Genomic DNA, 16,255 nt, shown 5'->3' on the forward strand with positions numbered 1-16,255 from the left:
GTACCTTGTGAACTGGATCCAAACATCTTATTCCTAAGTTTTTTAAAAATGGATTATAGCAATACCATGCTGACTTAAAAGATGAGATTGAGAATTTCCATAGACACCAAATGAGGAAGGGAGGTAACACACTGAATACCAGTTACTTCCCCTGATTTCATTTTCCCAGAACAGAATGTCATATTGTTACATTTATTTATTTTTCACACCACATTGTCACACTGTAGTGAGCAATTCATTATTTAAACCTTTTTAAGCTGTGATATTCCAATAAGATCATTAAACCACATATAATTGTATATAGTATGTAGAAAATATTAGTTAGGTTTATTTTGCAATGTCATTATTTTTTTTTTCAATGCTGTGCAGGGAATTGAAGTATATTTGAATGAGGGGTAGGGTGATTTATTTTACCTCGATGCAGGAAATACCAACCTTCTCCTGCAGAACCGTAACCCAGAATCGCAAATGTTCTTGCGTGAATGACTTCAGTTCTGCAGAGAACTCTTGGAAAGGTGAATTCTGGTCACAGGTAAAATATTTACACCTTGTGTGATTGGGGAAGAACATGTGTAAGAATATGTACATTGTATAGTGCTTGTATTGCTACCACTACGGAAATTCCTGTTTGTACATAGATATACATTGTAAATTGACATATAGAATTATTATTATATCATGTATATGTTAATGAATTAAGTCAGATGGTATTGCTGTAATGGTTTTTTTTTGGTGAGGTGTGTAACATTTTGTTTTAATATATAAATATATAAATATATATATTCAAAACAAGCAGAAAACAGTTGATTAGCTATCAGTCCTAACGGGATTAAAAAAACAACAACAACAAAAGGGAATTAAATCGCTTAGTCTTACAACAAAATTGACCTCAAAGCTAAAGAAACAACACACTTGGATAAGAACAGGAATATCAATTGTCAAATATATCCTGTATGGTGCACTGAATTAACTCTGTATGAATTTTAAAACTTTTTTTTTTTTAATTTAATGACTTCAACTAACTGAATGATTATTTTTGTTGCTGGTGAATGAAGGGACAGAGTTTTTATTTTGACTATTTTTGTTTGTTGGCCTACAATCCTGATTGTTGTGTATAGATATTGTTTGTTTGGTTTAATATACCTCATGTAAGGAAAAACTACTTCAAGATGAGAGAGAATATTACCATTATAAGGTGGAAAATAGAGCAAAACTCCAGGAAAAAGCGTGTTATGTTTTGTTAAATATTTTATTTCTACTGTAAAGCAAATTGTTGTCACTTTAGTATGTATGGTTTGTTAATGGCTTTCAGTTAAAGATATATAATTTATTGTAGTTTTTTTTCTCTTTTTCTCCCTGAGATATGCACTGATTACTGATTAGAAGTCGTTTTTAAGAACAACCAATTGTCTAAATTATTTAGTGGCATCAATATGCATGTGCCAAATAAAAAAAATCTAAAACCAAACTTCTGAATTTTTTTTTACTTGTTGCTTAAATCAAAGATGAGTTACTGATGTGCATTTACCCTCAATATCATATCCCGGGTTTTGGTTTTTTTCATATAAATGAAGTGTTTCTTAATTATTTACAGAATCAGAATTTGATTTATAATTTTTTAATTATCTTCAAGTTGGTTTATGTGCTGTCTTTACCCTGTAGAAAATTTTGGAAAAATAATTATTTCCTGAGAAAATATGAATTTACTAATCAGAGGAAATTCTGGCTGAAAGTGAACAAATATGAAGTTTGGTTTTAACTACACTGATTTGGCTGAAACATACCAGGGCTTCTAATCAGTTTTGGATAAGGAAGGGGGAAAGATACGTGGCCCAGAGAATTGGAGAAAATGCTCTAATTTGAATTGAAAGCCTGTGTGAAAGAAACTGTTTGTTGTCTATATATAATGAAAGCAAGGGATGCCTACTCTGAAATCTTCCATTTATGAAATGTACAGACATGCTGTGATAACTTGAGGTGCAATTTATTTGTTTGAAAGGGGAAGTCTATTGTTGTAGGATTTTATTTCTGAGTCTTGTGCTAATTAAGATTTCAAAAATTTCTTGCTATGTTCTAGAAATCTGAACATGTGAAAATGAATATATAGATATTGTGAAATGTTTCAATAGAATGAGTTGGCCAAAAACATAGGAGAGATTTTTTTTAATTTAGTATAGCTAATGGAATGGTGTGATTTGTGAAGTTCAGTGGATCGAGGTATTATAGCAAATGCATTATAATCATCTTAAACAGAGTAAACAAAAACAACTTATTGCAGAATAAAGTATGGGCTGAAAATATATGCAGACTTTTTCATTCATTCTTTATTAACTTCAAAAGGTGGATGCCAGAATGATAAAAAATATTTTCACCGCACCTTCGATCGATTCGTAATTTAAATGCTCACGTTAGAATTCGCCTCCTAAAAATTTTTAATAAATGCTTTAGGTCCTATCCAGCATATTCGTGGCATTTATGGATTATTGGAACATACATGAAGAAGCTACTTGGACCAAGTTGATAGCTGTATACGATGCATTATTCTCGTCAAAGGCGATGCATTATCGATCCAATGATGAATATTGCATTTCATACAAGAAGCCTTATTAAGAACAATGATTGAAAACAAACACAAATTTTGAATTTAATTGAAACAAAATCTTTCATTTTTTAAGTTCAAAATGGGGAGCTTGATCTTGTCAAAGGCCAGTTTTATTCGGCCTATGGTGAATACAGTTTATTTTGGAAAATATTCTGTATAAGTTGAATGCAAACTGCTTCGAAATTGGACTTGTCAGGAATATAGATTATGTCATGTCCACTTCCTGTATATTTTTCTCGAATGATAATATCATCTATTATAAACAGAATGCTCACGTGCTTTTTATAGTCCTTTTAAGACAAAAAGTTTGTTTACTTTAAGTACAAGTTTGCAAAATAAATGTATGACAAATTTGATATGATTAACGGTTGGAACGAATCGCGATCAACCGGTTAGCAAATAAGTCCTACTACAAACGTAAATAAAATACAATGAAAATGATGTTTAATCAGTTGTCAATATTATTTTTCTCCGTAAAAATTGTACAAATTAATTCCCGGGCGGCTGCCAAAAGGGTGCCACTATTGAACGAATACTCAGTAACTCCTCCTACTGTTTTCAAGAGAGGAATCGAAGTTATTGTTTTGCATATCAATAGTACATATATCAGGGATGTGCATATTTCTTAGATTTTAATTTTTGCTAATTTATGAAAAAATTAAAATACCAGCTGTTGAACTTCGTCATTTTCTCGCAGAATATTGCATATACTCTGGATAGGTAGTGTTTATCAATTTAGGGTTGACAAATAGATTATGAATACATTTTACATAAAAGAAAACCCGGTTTGATATCACATTGACAGCTTTTCACTTGTTTTAAAACCATTGTTTTCATGCGATTATTCTGAGGAAAATGTATTGAATGTGCGTTTTACAAAAGAACTTACTACAAAGTCGTAAATATTTCCAGTGTCATAGCTATAGAATGATATTTAAAGAACAAAACTTAGACAGAACCATATTTATACAACAACTCTGGTGTCCATAATAATATTTTACAGCCATGAAAACGAAACATTGATTAGTTTGTGATAAATTAGCATTCATTAATTTGGTCGTAAGTTCTTTTGTAAAATGCAATGTGAAAAATCGGGGAGTTGTGGTTTGGAACAACTTCCTTTGCTATAACTTTGTGCCTAGCTTTAAATAAAATGTAAACTCAATTGTATTTTTTAAACTACGGTTCACAACTTTGAACTACAACTAACGAATTCTAATTAAAATCTAGAGTTTATTTAATGCGCCTACTGTGACGAGATGTGACAAGCAATGTATTATACTTGAAAAACACAGTTTAGAGACTACTAAATAGTATCTGATTTTTGCATCGGCGATTCACATTTTTCTGTGAAACTCAGTAATATTTCCCGACTATAAACTATATCTTACGCGTTTTTGTCAAACTATAGTTAACAATACTTTTGTGAAAAATGAAGTCATCGCAATATTTTAAAATTTAAAAAAAAACCCGCAGTTAACAGAACCACAATGAACAACAATGAAACCACAACTAACTATAGTGGGAATTAATAGACTTAAAAGGCATATAATTCCTCTTAATTTTAATTCTACCTATTGGACGTACGACAAATTATACATGTATGTTATACGTGTAAGAATTAATGCTTTAATTTTCTAATTTATTTGGTAATGCACATACCTTAAACAATTCAAATAAATTATCTTATTCATTTCTTATTCAATTGTTTAAAACAACTTTTATATGTGTGTAGATAAATGTTTAAAAGAAGAATTATAGCCGGGGGGGGGGGGGGGGGGGGGGGTTATATACGTGGTAAATTTTGATTGAATATAGTTACGATCTTATTGTTATTTTAACTGTTTAAGCTTACGTGATTAGTCCGGTTTTCGTGATGTTTTATTTTCTTTCCTTAATAAATCAGTCGCTTCACGGGACATTTAACATTATTTGATCAACTGATAAATTAATTTTACAGTTCGTGACATCGCTGAATGTAAAGACGTCTTCTTCTTTTAAACACTCCAAAAACAATAGTAAATGAACGTAAACTAAAGTTTACAGTCATAAATCTATATTCATTAGCAAAATACATTGTTAACGGTGATTTACAGACAATTAAAATTAGATTATTATTCGTAAAGGTATTCATTCGTACAAGGGTTATGTTACACACAAAAAACATTTGAAGTCGGGCTCGCAACACACACGCCCTCTCAAAACCGGAAGCATGTGCTTACGAAACCCGAAATCGAAACTAAGACTAAACACGAAGCAGATAAACGTGAGGCATAACAATTATAAAACAAACGGCCATTCTTTGTTTTGCAGCCTCTCGCCATGAATGAATAATTATTAGGTAAGATATTCATATTTTCTGTTTAACAACAATGAAAAAACAGCTTAAATGACTTTTGAAAAACAGCTGATTAATCATTCGATGCCCTTGTTTGCCTTTGACGATTCATCAGCTGTTGCGGCTGCTGAATTTTGGCATATATGGCCAGAAATTAGTCCTGACTTTTACCCCTTTCTATTTGTAACCAGTAACATTGGTTACATTGGTAACAATGTTTGATTATGAATGATTTTCAAACTTTGATGTACTTGTGACAGGTTACAGTGGTTACTGGTAACATTGGTGATTAAATAATCAGTTTTGTCATATATGTTACTTTTGTCACCAGAAAATAGTGCCTTGTTACTGGTTACAAATGAAATGGGGTAAAAGTCAGGACTAATTTCTGGCCATATCTAAATTTTGGCTAGGAGAGAAATACCAATTTAGAGAATTTTGCACACTGAGTACAACTGTAGTTGGACTTATTTCGTTATTAATGCTTAAACGCTTTTGTTGATGGAAGTTTTTCCATGCATTATAAATATACCCACAAACACTAGTTGTACTTGAAAATCTTGATGCAGTTATGACATTATGGCAACTACAATGTTATATGAAGACAGAATGCACAATCATACAGTCGTTTTACCGGTAACGAGTATTTGCCAGTATCGAATAATTTTTAGAAAAAATATTCATTTGGTAAAAGACGAAGTTAAGCTTTTAAAAAATCCTAGCTAGGTAATTATAATACAGAAATAAATATTCTATCAGTGTGTGAAGTTGTTTGACATTTGCACAATTATTTACCAAATTGTTTACAAATTAAAAAGGTGACCCAGATATGAGCTGCCGGAAGTGCAAGGCAGAAAAAAACGAAGGTGTGAAAACATTTAAGCTTAACTATGAAAATAAGTTTGTTATTGACCCCTATTTTGTGGATAATTAGTAATTATAATCCATTTAATAAGATAATGCATCATATTAGATAATAATGAAGCTTTGAATGAAATTACTGATTCGTTACTGGTAAAACGACTGTAATACTAATTAAATCCAAATTAAGGAAAAGTGAACACATCGTTAAAACAAAATTTAGCTATTAAGGTTGGAACTTGGGACCATCGTCCAAATGGGTTAATTATTATAATAGCCCATGATGTTATTTGCTATAAATGCTCTATCTATCCAGACTTCCAGACATGGCTCGCAGATCCGACTTGGCAGGTTTCTTGAGAGGGTTAGAGTACATCACTAAGGCTCTAGTGGAGACACAGGGGTCAGAGGTCAAACAAGTATGGAGGAACAGCAGTTTAAAAACAGCGGCAGGGAAAGTCCTGGAGAAATCCCAGACTGTGGTCCAGGACGTAGCCTCAAACCAAAGCAACTTACCAGTATGTTGAATTGATGGATTAAACATGCGTAATGATGATCTATAAATTAAATGTTATAAAATTTGCATTTTAATGTAACTGATTTATGAATTGTAAATATTTTGTTGACTAGAGATGGATAAGGTGTCCCAAAGTCTAAAGTTTTTTATCTGCTCTGCAAATGGAATGGGTCAGAATTCCTTGACTTTGGGGGACAATTACTCTGGGCTTTAGTTACACTAATTTAATTTCTTTTATTCAAACTCTTTTTCTTAAATATACTTCTTACATTGGGAAAATACATTCTCAATATTTATTAAATATTAATCAATAGGTCTGAAACTGGTGATGACAGCATGTTGATTTTTTGATTGTTAACACTAACTTGTACAATAAAGTTAAACAACATTTCAGAAAGCAGTCGTCGATAAAACTGTGATGATGGCTAAACAAGCATCTACTGTGGTCGGCACTCTGAGAACCTCTGTCCCTTCAATGTCCACACCCTTCACAAACAGCAATGCAGCTGACTTGAACCTCTCCAGTGATTTCAGCAAAGCCTTGGGGGTGAATGAGGAACAGTTTGAAGAAATGTTTGAAGAGGAGAATGGGACAGTACCACCAAAAACTGTCCCACAGGGTAAAAAGCCACCATCAGACACTATATTGAAAGACATTTTAGAGAATACTAAAACAAACAAATCGGCTGACCCTGTTGTTAAACCTGAACCAGTGGAGAAGATTGTTAGCCAGGAACCTGTGAAGAAATCGGCCAAGAAAGCAATTAGACCACCATTGTCAGCATTCAAAGCAGCGCCCAAGGTAGCTAATATATCTGTTTTATGTATCTTATTAACTGAAAAAAATTTCTATTAGAGACAAAAATAAAAATAATAGAACCAAGATCAAATTTTTGGCCAATTTATAAAAAATTATTTATGTTCTCTACAATTTTTGAAAGAATTAACATGTGGACTAGTACTTTATTTATATTAAACCACTGAAAAGATTAATTGCTCTTTATAACATGTAGAACTATAATCATCTACTCATGCTAGAATATTCATTTTCCCAGTTAAGTGACACTGCTAAAGAAAGAAAGGTGCCATCCTCAAGATTCAGCAGAGTGGCCAACTTTGGAGGTTAGTTGAATCTGATCTGCAAGATCGATTTGTAGGGTTTTTGAAACAGATCTTTAGGAAAGTGTTTACAAATATTTATGTGTAGTATGGCTTTTTACCAGGCTGAGCCTAACTCGACATTGTAGGTTTGTTTGTGGGACTTGGAGTAGGAGCACTTTCTGAGGTGACAAAGCGAGGACTGGGGCTCAAGAAAAAATCAGGTAAAAATTAAAAATCAGCTGATCAGAAATATTGACATATTAAGTAAGTAGTTTAGCATGTTTACAGTATGTTTGACTTCAGATATTAATTTCAGCTACCATTATGGTACATGCATAATTATAATGGCTCTTCAAGAGATAAGATTCAGTTATGCATGTATAAATTTAATAACGTATGTATGACATTAGTTGAACTTTGTTGTACTTGGTTATCAGTTTGAAAATTCTTTTTCATTTGATATTTCATTTGTTGCTCTTGAACTAAGGTGAATTATACTAAAATTACATTCATGTGAAGTAGAAATTCAAGGTTTGTTAAATGATATTCAGTTTCAAAACAATAATGATTTTAATTTCACTGTTTCATTTATTATATTAATATGTCTGTTTTGTTGCACAGATGACAACAACCCCAGTTTAATCGGAGAGAACCCCTTTCTCACGGAAGAGAACGCTGAGCGCATCGTGGACAGACTTTGTAGAGCTAGGGGTGCCGCCTTAAAGCTGGGACAGATGATCAGCATACAAGGTCAATATCAACATTTTTTCTCTATTCAGTTGAAGGTATCAACAGAAATGCAGATTACAGATTGATCTTTTTGCTTGAGCAGTGAAATGTATCATGCTTCTCATTACAATTTGTGAAAATATCACAATTGTCTTCAATCAATTAAGAGAGTCAGCGGAAATGCAGCTTATAGATTGATCAACATATTAAGCTACTCTTTCCTATTGGATGGGCAGTGAAACCTGAGTTGTCTGCTTCACTGACCACTCTCACCACAATTTGTAATCCAAAGTCCGTAATTCCATTGATGATCTATCAGGCAACCTGTCTTAATTCACCTAGTACACTTAAATAGGTCCTAGCTCTGAGAATATTTTTTTCTGCAAATCAGAACCTAGAACAGTAAATAAAATTTACGCGAATCAAATTTTCCCTTATTCAAAGTCATAGTGAAAGTATAATTCACGATTGTTTTATTAAAACTGTTGTAAAGTAATTGAAGGGGAAACAACCCAACTAAATTGTAAGTCTTAATTTCTAATGAAAAATTCAGACAGTGAAACATTTTTAATGATTTCTGTAATGTAAAATAGATATCAGAATTATTTTCAGAGATGCAAATAATCATAGATCAGTAGATCAAGTACTGTACTGGTACATGTACTAGGAGTTCAGTGTAATTAGACATAAGTTTATGCAAGGAACATCACCAATTTGATTAGCTTGTGACTTGTGAGTAGATTATTAAATAAACAACGAGGCTTACATACCTGCTATCTGGTGCTTGTCGGCTAATCCTGCTATTTCTACCCTCCAACAAATCTAACTGAACATGGTTTACTGCACATTTACATTACCTGTTTACTTTATAAGCAAAGATAAGATAACTGTATTACAAGAACAAACTATGAATCAAATTTAAGCTGATTAATTTTCCGCAACTTTGAAATTTTTGCAGACAAAGCGGAAATTGGATACAAGCAGAAAAAAACCTGATATTCAATATTCTATTATATACCATAGAATATTCATTGCTTTAAATAACCATGTTCTAACCTCTACATTTTGTTTTTTGTTCTTTAAGGGTTATGTATGTATAAATGATTATTAATGGATATTTTTTGTTTGATTTCAGACAACTCCTTCATTGATCCTAAGATCCAGAAGATCTTTGATAGAGTCAGACAGAGTGCAGACTTCATGCCGTCCTGGCAGATGAAGGTGGGTAATGCAAACAGGAATCTCCTCTTAAATTCCGATAAAAATTTCCTCCATTGTTCAGATGAACATTTCCAAGAGTCTACCACACCTTAAGGCAAAGTAATGCACAATGTGAAATATTATTTACATGGATGGCACACAAGAAGCCGAGAAAACCATTATTCATAGAGAATGTACACTTAGTACAAGTTAATAGGTAAATGCTGTCAATGTGGTGCTTTTCAGAAAGTCCTTGTGAGTGAGTTAGGAGAGGACTGGCAGGACAAGTTTGAACAGTTTGATGACAAACCTTTTGCTGCTGCCTCCATTGGACAGGTACATAAAGGCAAACTGAAGGACGGCAGAGAAGTAGCCATGAAAATCCAGGTGAGGCCATTTTTTTAAAAATGGTTTTTTTTTGTTAATTGCCACTTGGAGGTTTCTAGACCCGGTAGGATGGGAGGGGATTTTTTTTTCAAACTTGGAATTTAAAATAGGTAAAAAATTTAATTTTTCCAGTTAAAAAAAAAGTGTTCTTTATTTTTTGCTAATAAAATTTTAATAGCAGGGGGTACATGTATTTCAATTAGGCAAGTGGCAATTCCAAACAAATAATAATTTTATTTTGGCCTGAGGAGTCATGACACGAGAGAGAGTTGAGTGATCAACACCTCAGAGAGAGAGAGAGAGAGAGAGAGAGAGAGATTTAGAAGTAATTTAACGTACACTTATGTGAAATATACTAATATCCAAGAGAGAGAGAAAGTTAATGTATTTTAATTCTGATTTAGTTAAGATGGTTAACTCATTTTCATAACTGTCTAGTGATGAGCTTTTTTAGTGTCATTGATTTTTAAAATGAATTTAATTTATTCATTCATCTATTTATACATGAAGTTTAGAAAATAACAGGCTCAACCTTATTGCTTCTCCAGAACATCTCCAGTTTTGGATAGAATTCAAATAATTCTCATATATATGAATTTTTTAAATTTCAGTACCCAGGGGTTGCTACCAGCATTGAAAGTGACATCAACAATTTAATGACAGTCTTGAAAATATGGGATTTGTTTCCTAAAGGTAAACAGAACATATTTCATAAATTGATATTTCCTGTAGCCAGCTGTATCATCTTTTTAATAACTGTATGTCGATTTTACTCTTTACAAGGTGTTTACATTGATGATTTGATGAGAGTCACCAAAAAAGAACTGGGCTGGGAGGTAGATTATGAACGAGAAGCCAAATGCAGTACAAAATTCAAGTAAGTGTTCACACATGTTTATAGATGAAAAAGTGGTGTCACAGTGATGAAAAAGTATAGAGAGAGAATCTTAAATTGTATGAAAATTTAGGGAAAGATCAATCCTGTTAGGGTGGGTAAAATTTTATGATTGTAGGTTAAAGTGTTTGAATAGGGTTTATTTCAGCATAGGTATATATTTTTAACACTTAAAACATTCACCTTATTATGCTTCTTAACTTTGCCATTACCTACATATTGTTTATTTTACAAATTTTTCTGGTATACATACAGAATTAAAATAGTAATAGTACTAAAAAAAAATAAAGGTAGAAATTTAGACTTGATGATAAAGCTATGAGGAGGGAGAATTGTATCGAAAGCTAAAATTTGCAAGGTAATAGTATGTCAAATTAGGAGGGGGAGGTTGGTAGAAATTGGTAAAGTAAGTAAATGATGGGGAATTAATGCTTTCATTTTAAGTTTGACTTATATATAACGTTGTTGTTGACAGAGAACTACTACAGGACCACTCCATGTTAGAGGTGCCGGCTGTCGTACCAGAGCTGAGTTCTAGACAGGTCCTCACCACAGAGTTCATAGAGGGGATTCCCCTGGACAGGTGTACAGAGCTAGATCAGGAAACCAGGGACCAGGTGTGTTACAGTTACAATGCTTCACCATCTGATAATTAAGTCAAGTTTTTTTTGAGAAAAAGACTTTTTTACAGTTGAATTTTGTGTTATCTGATTAGAAAAAAATTATTGAACTTCAGAATTGTGTAATCTAGTATGAACTTTAAAAAAGTGTATTATGTAATAAAGATGAAAATTTGTGTGGAATATATCTTTGAAACCCCCCCCCCCCCCCTTTAAAATAAAAATATTTTTAACTTAATAGAAAATTTGAAGAATTTCCCAGGGATCAAAGGTGACCATTAATAGAAAACTTTAAAATATTTTCCAATTTGTGTTTCTCTCAGATCTGCACGGAAATATTAAGTCTCTGTCTAACAGAGCTCTTTGACTGGAAGTTCATGCAGACTGATCCAAACTGGGCCAACTTTTTCTACAATCCAGACACAGGAAAGGTTAGTCCCTCTTTTGAATTTATATTGTAAATTATAAAATATGATTCAGAAATGTATTGTGTATATCTTAATTATTTTTATGGGATTTTCTGGGGATTTTTTTTTTGTTTATTGCAATCATTGGAGACAACTCTTGACTTACCGTAATCTAAAAAAAAAAAAAAAAACAGAACATTCACACTTAGGGTCACTTGGCCTCAGGCATGTACATTTAATCTAATTCATGATGTTTAAATTTTTGTTAGACTTTGAGAAATAAGATATTGATCAAACTTTGACATATCCATTGTATTTGAGATATCAGTGTTAAAAATATCTAAGTTCAACTGTATTTAATATATGGCAAAGATCATTATAGATACTACTCCTTTGTGACTAAACTATACTTACCGTAAACCCTATTCACAAATCATGTAAAGGTTCTTGTTGATTTAATATAAGTTATGCAATATACTTTACTATCCTGTCTAATATACTGTGCAAACAGAAAATACATTTTAAAACCACTTTCAGAAAAATGTATGCACAATGCATGAAACACTTTTCAAGGCAGTTATCTCACAATTATGTAATTATTTTCATGAAAACACTTAGCACCAAAACTTGATCCCAACAGAGTTTTGTTTTCATGCAGGAACAATTATGGCTATTTGTTCACTGCATTTCATATAAATCAATGAGAGACACACAACAGAGGACATTTCAGTCTCGTTATTGTTAATGTCTGGCCAGGATTGTAAGAATATTTCCTGGATCAATTTGCTATGACCTTGACAAAACTTCCGACGGCAGGGGAGACGATAATGGGCATTTCTCTGTTTTTGTAGTCTCCAGTGCTATCAAATAGATATTGTGTGTCATGTTCAATTTCATTTCACCTTGACTGATCAAAGTTGCTCATTAATCCAATTTTACATGTAGCTCACATGAGCCAAGGTACTCTTTCCATTAATAATAGTCTATTGTGTGTCTTTACTGTTGTTATAAACATTTGTCACCTTCCCTCTCAACTGTTTGACAAGCTCAATTGTTTTTGGAGGCAGCTTAGTTTTCTTCTTCTTTCCTTCTACCAGTTGAATAATTTTTCAAATCTTGACTCTTAGATTGCTTCCAGGAAAATTTGAAATACAGTAAAAAGCAATGTAAATATTAGAAAAATCTTCAGAACATGAAAGATAAGACTTTCTTGATGTTTTAGGGTGCTACTGGAGGGGGGGGGGGGGGGGGTAATTCCTCGTGAAAGAATTGATTGGTTTGTTCTAGTTATAATGCTATTTAGTTTGATAAATGCTTTGGTTATAATTAAACATTGATTAAAACATTGTTACTCAGGTGAGCCATGTAGCATATGGGTCTTTTCTTTATGCCTTTACAGTGAGTGAGTGTGGTAAATCTAACTGGTTTTGGTTTACAAAGACACTTGCTACACATTGTATACAAATCCATGATTTCTGACTCTTGCAGCTGATTCTGTTGGATTTCGGTGCCAGTCGGAGTTTTTCTGCCAAGTTTGTTGATGACTATATTCGTATCATCAAGTCCGCTTCTGAAGGGGACCGCGAGGGAATCAAACACTGGTCCGTTGAAAGCGGCTTCCTTACTGGATACGAAACTAAGGTATGTATTAGTGTGGAATCATTTTTATTCAAGGGGGTCAATATTCATGGAGAGCCAAAATTTTCCTGGTTTTTTGGGGACCTAATTTTGTCGGTAGCAAGTTTTATTTTGTAAGTAAATACTAAACAAATGCTTGAACATAGGTTCGTTGGAATGTAAATTCAAGTGCAAGGGTTACCCATGAAAGTCACGAACAATGGTCCCCCACGATAAATGATCATTCCACAGTACATCCCTAGTGTTCATCTGTTTAATTGTATAATTCCTGAATTTAAACCAGAAAAAAATCAAGAATGGTATAAACTGTATAAAATAAATCTGTTAAAAATAAGCATGGTTGTATAAAAGATCAAAACATTATATATAATCAAATTGTATACAAAAAAAGTATATGTATACATGAATAATGTTACATTTGTAGACGATGGAGAATGCCCACGTGGATGCTGTTATGATTCTTGGAGAGGCCATGGCCTTTGATGACAATTTCGATTTTGGAGCACAAAGTGCAACCATGCGTATCTTTAACCTCATTCCTGTGATGGCTAAACACAGACTTACCCCCCCTCCCCACGAAACGTATTCACTCCATCGCAAAATGTCCGGATCTTTCCTCATTTGTACCAAGCTCAATGGCAAAGTCAACTGTAAAAAACTATTTGATGATATTTTTGCTCGTTATCAGTTTGGAAAGGAATGTGAATTTTGGCAGGACTAAATCTAGTCTTTTTGTAGTATTTTTCATGTAAATATTATTATTTTGTTTATTGCCTTAATGTACTGTTTAGTCAATGTAGACCATTGTTTTGCATAATAAAGTTTTATTTAAAAGGAAAAAAATAGAATTTCCTTCATCTTTGCATTTTCAAACAATTATATGTGTAGATAATCTGTGCTTGAAAAAAATCTTGCTTAGGAAGTGGTTTTGGATTTTACTGCATTGATGTAGTTCAAGTTGCGACAGATATAATGTTTTTGAAGTGTTAATCAGTCTGTCAGTCCTAAGTGCAACTCCTCCGAAACCGCTGCATAGAATTTCCTTATTTAGTATTTAGGACACAATTCGAGATGTGCATGTTACCAGGAAATTCATATTCCTTTATTTTTCTGGGAAGTTTGGCCTTATTGAACTTAGAATTTGGGCCTTTTATCAAATATAGTGATGAACTGTTTGTCAGCGCAACACCTCTTAAACCACTTCACAGAATTTCAAGAAACTTTGTAGTTATTTAGGACACATGTAGATGTTCATATTACCCCGGTACCAGGAAATTCTGATTCTGTTATTTTTCTGTTGTTGTTAAGGACAAAAAGTATAGAAATGCATTTATGCTGGAAGTTTTCATGTGATGTGTTTTTTGGAAGGGGGGGGTGGGGGGTTATGCCCCTATTTATATATATTTTGTATAAAAATGCGTACCCTGCAATTCATTAATTACACACAGCATTGTCAAGTAATTGGGGAATGGGGGGGGGGGGGGTATGTGAGCTTGCTCGCTTCTTTCATATGTTCTGTACACCTTTTGCAGGTGATTGGATTTCCTTTGATTTCATTATGATGCAGTTTACTCTAAAAATTGTTAAAGATCAGGTGAAAATGTTTAACAGTTCTCTAATATTGGTTTCATTAGAAGTTGTTTTATCAGTGCAGTAGGGCTTTCTTTGTTAATTGTTAATGGTTTTTTTCATCTGATGAATTTGTACGAAGCGGTTTTTTTTTTCTTTCAATTGTTTTAACTGTGTATGTCATTGAAATATTCACCTCTGAAGTTTGCTTACTTCTGGTTGCTGTTCGTGATAAGGTTGTTATCTCTACGGATCATTAAAACTACATGGAAGTGATGCATTAAAGGACTGGAAACCAATTTTAAAAGGACTAAAATGTATCTAGTTGCAGTGTGTTTTTATGAAAAATGGGAAACAATTTTTGGGACAGAACTTTCAGAATTATAAAGTAAGAGAAATGTAAGTAAAGGGTCATTTAAAAACTTTTCTTATGATTTAAAGAAGATGGGCAAATAAGACAGGTAAAATTTGCAGATAAGGATGGCCTGCCAAACTCGTCAAACAGTGTTATTGTATAGACCTTCAATGCCTTTTACTTTATAGAGTGGGTCTCTGCTTTATATTTTTGTCCAAGACTTATATGAAAGGTGTAATGGAAAACGAACCAATTTTCAATTAAAACACAATATGTAACTTCGAAATGATAACACCCTATACATTAAAACTTGCATTTTGTATCACAGCAATTAAAAAACAATTATTTTTAGGGGGGGGGGCGTAAACTCCCATCCGAATTCATTATAAAAATTTGGCCTTTTAAGGTTGAAAGTTCAAAGCCACCAAAACTTACGTCAGACATTTTTTGTTCTCCTTTGCGTTTGTTAAATAATCAAACCCATTATAGTTGTTTATGTTCTTTTGCACGATTGCATTACATTTGTCATATTTGGTGAATACTATCCATCCATTATATAACTAGAGCTGGAACAGTTAAGATATTAAATGGTTACAGGAACAATTAGACTGTTATGAAAAGAATTCAACACCCCTCCCTTTTTCTAAATGGTTTTATCCAGTATGTGATGTTTACAACACATATTTGCTTTTTTTTTTATGTTTCGTTTGTATAGAAAATGTAATGTGTAACCTAGAACGATTCAATTTTTCATTCAGAAAATGCGGCGAGAATACACAAAGTGACATTTTAAATATAAACATCACAAGCGTTTTCAGTATATACCAGATGTGTTATTCATCATTACCATTACACACATTTGATTTTATTTGCGATATTCTGAATACTACATGTACATGTAATTCTATGGCTTATTTAACTTTTGTTAATCAATTTTACAATTTTTTTTCCAATATAAAAGGTAATTGACGACAAATTTTATTTCTCTTTGATAATATTGAAGTTTTAATGAAATTACTCTGTTGACATAAAGATT

At 32.7% G+C, this 16,255-nt stretch overlaps 2 protein-coding genes across 6 annotated transcripts in view; both read left to right on the forward strand.

Annotated features, from left to right (window-relative positions):
• LOC128175254 (RNA-binding protein Pasilla-like) overlaps nt 1-2,300 on the forward strand; it is a 25,915-nt gene extending 23,615 nt beyond the window's left edge. For all 5 annotated transcript variants that reach the window (XM_052840749.1, XM_052840745.1, XM_052840747.1 and 2 more), the window contains one exon: nt 1-2,300. This exon is cut by the window's left edge and continues 4,289 nt beyond it. The gene's annotated coding sequence lies outside the window, so the exon portion shown is untranslated.
• Nucleotides 2,301-4,783: 2,483 nt separating this feature from the next.
• On the forward strand, nt 4,784-14,152 carry LOC128178502 (atypical kinase COQ8B, mitochondrial-like). The gene is made up of 14 exons (XM_052845699.1): nt 4,784-4,943; nt 6,118-6,319; nt 6,713-7,120; nt 7,374-7,440; nt 7,566-7,640; nt 8,041-8,169; nt 9,284-9,369; nt 9,595-9,735; nt 10,347-10,428; nt 10,519-10,612; nt 11,106-11,247; nt 11,574-11,681; nt 13,146-13,298; nt 13,720-14,152. The coding sequence occupies exons 2-14, from the start codon at nt 6,128-6,130 to the stop codon at nt 14,014-14,016; spliced, it is 1,974 nt and encodes a 657-aa protein (XP_052701659.1). The 5' UTR covers nt 4,784-4,943; nt 6,118-6,127; the 3' UTR covers nt 14,017-14,152.
• The last annotated feature ends 2,103 nt before the right edge of the window (nt 14,153-16,255 follow it).

The sequence above is a fragment of the Crassostrea angulata genome, chromosome 3, assembly GCF_025612915.1.
Source record: "Crassostrea angulata isolate pt1a10 chromosome 3, ASM2561291v2, whole genome shotgun sequence".
NCBI classification, from domain to species: Eukaryota; Metazoa; Mollusca; class Bivalvia; order Ostreida; family Ostreidae; genus Magallana; species Magallana angulata.

What these genes read in the sequence shown, in the direction of transcription:
- LOC128178502 (XM_052845699.1), top strand. Translation starts at nt 6,128, where the DNA reads ATGGCTCGCAGATCCGACTTGGCAGGTTTCTTGAGAGGGTTAGAGTAC. An exon ending in TGCCGTCCTGGCAGATGAAG is followed by an intron (nt 9,370 to 9,594) that starts GTGGGTAATGCA and finishes GGTGCTTTTCAG; the next exon opens with AAAGTCCTTGTGAGTGAGTT. An exon ending in ATCAGGAAACCAGGGACCAG is followed by an intron (nt 11,248 to 11,573) that starts GTGTGTTACAGT and finishes TGTTTCTCTCAG; the next exon opens with ATCTGCACGGAAATATTAAG.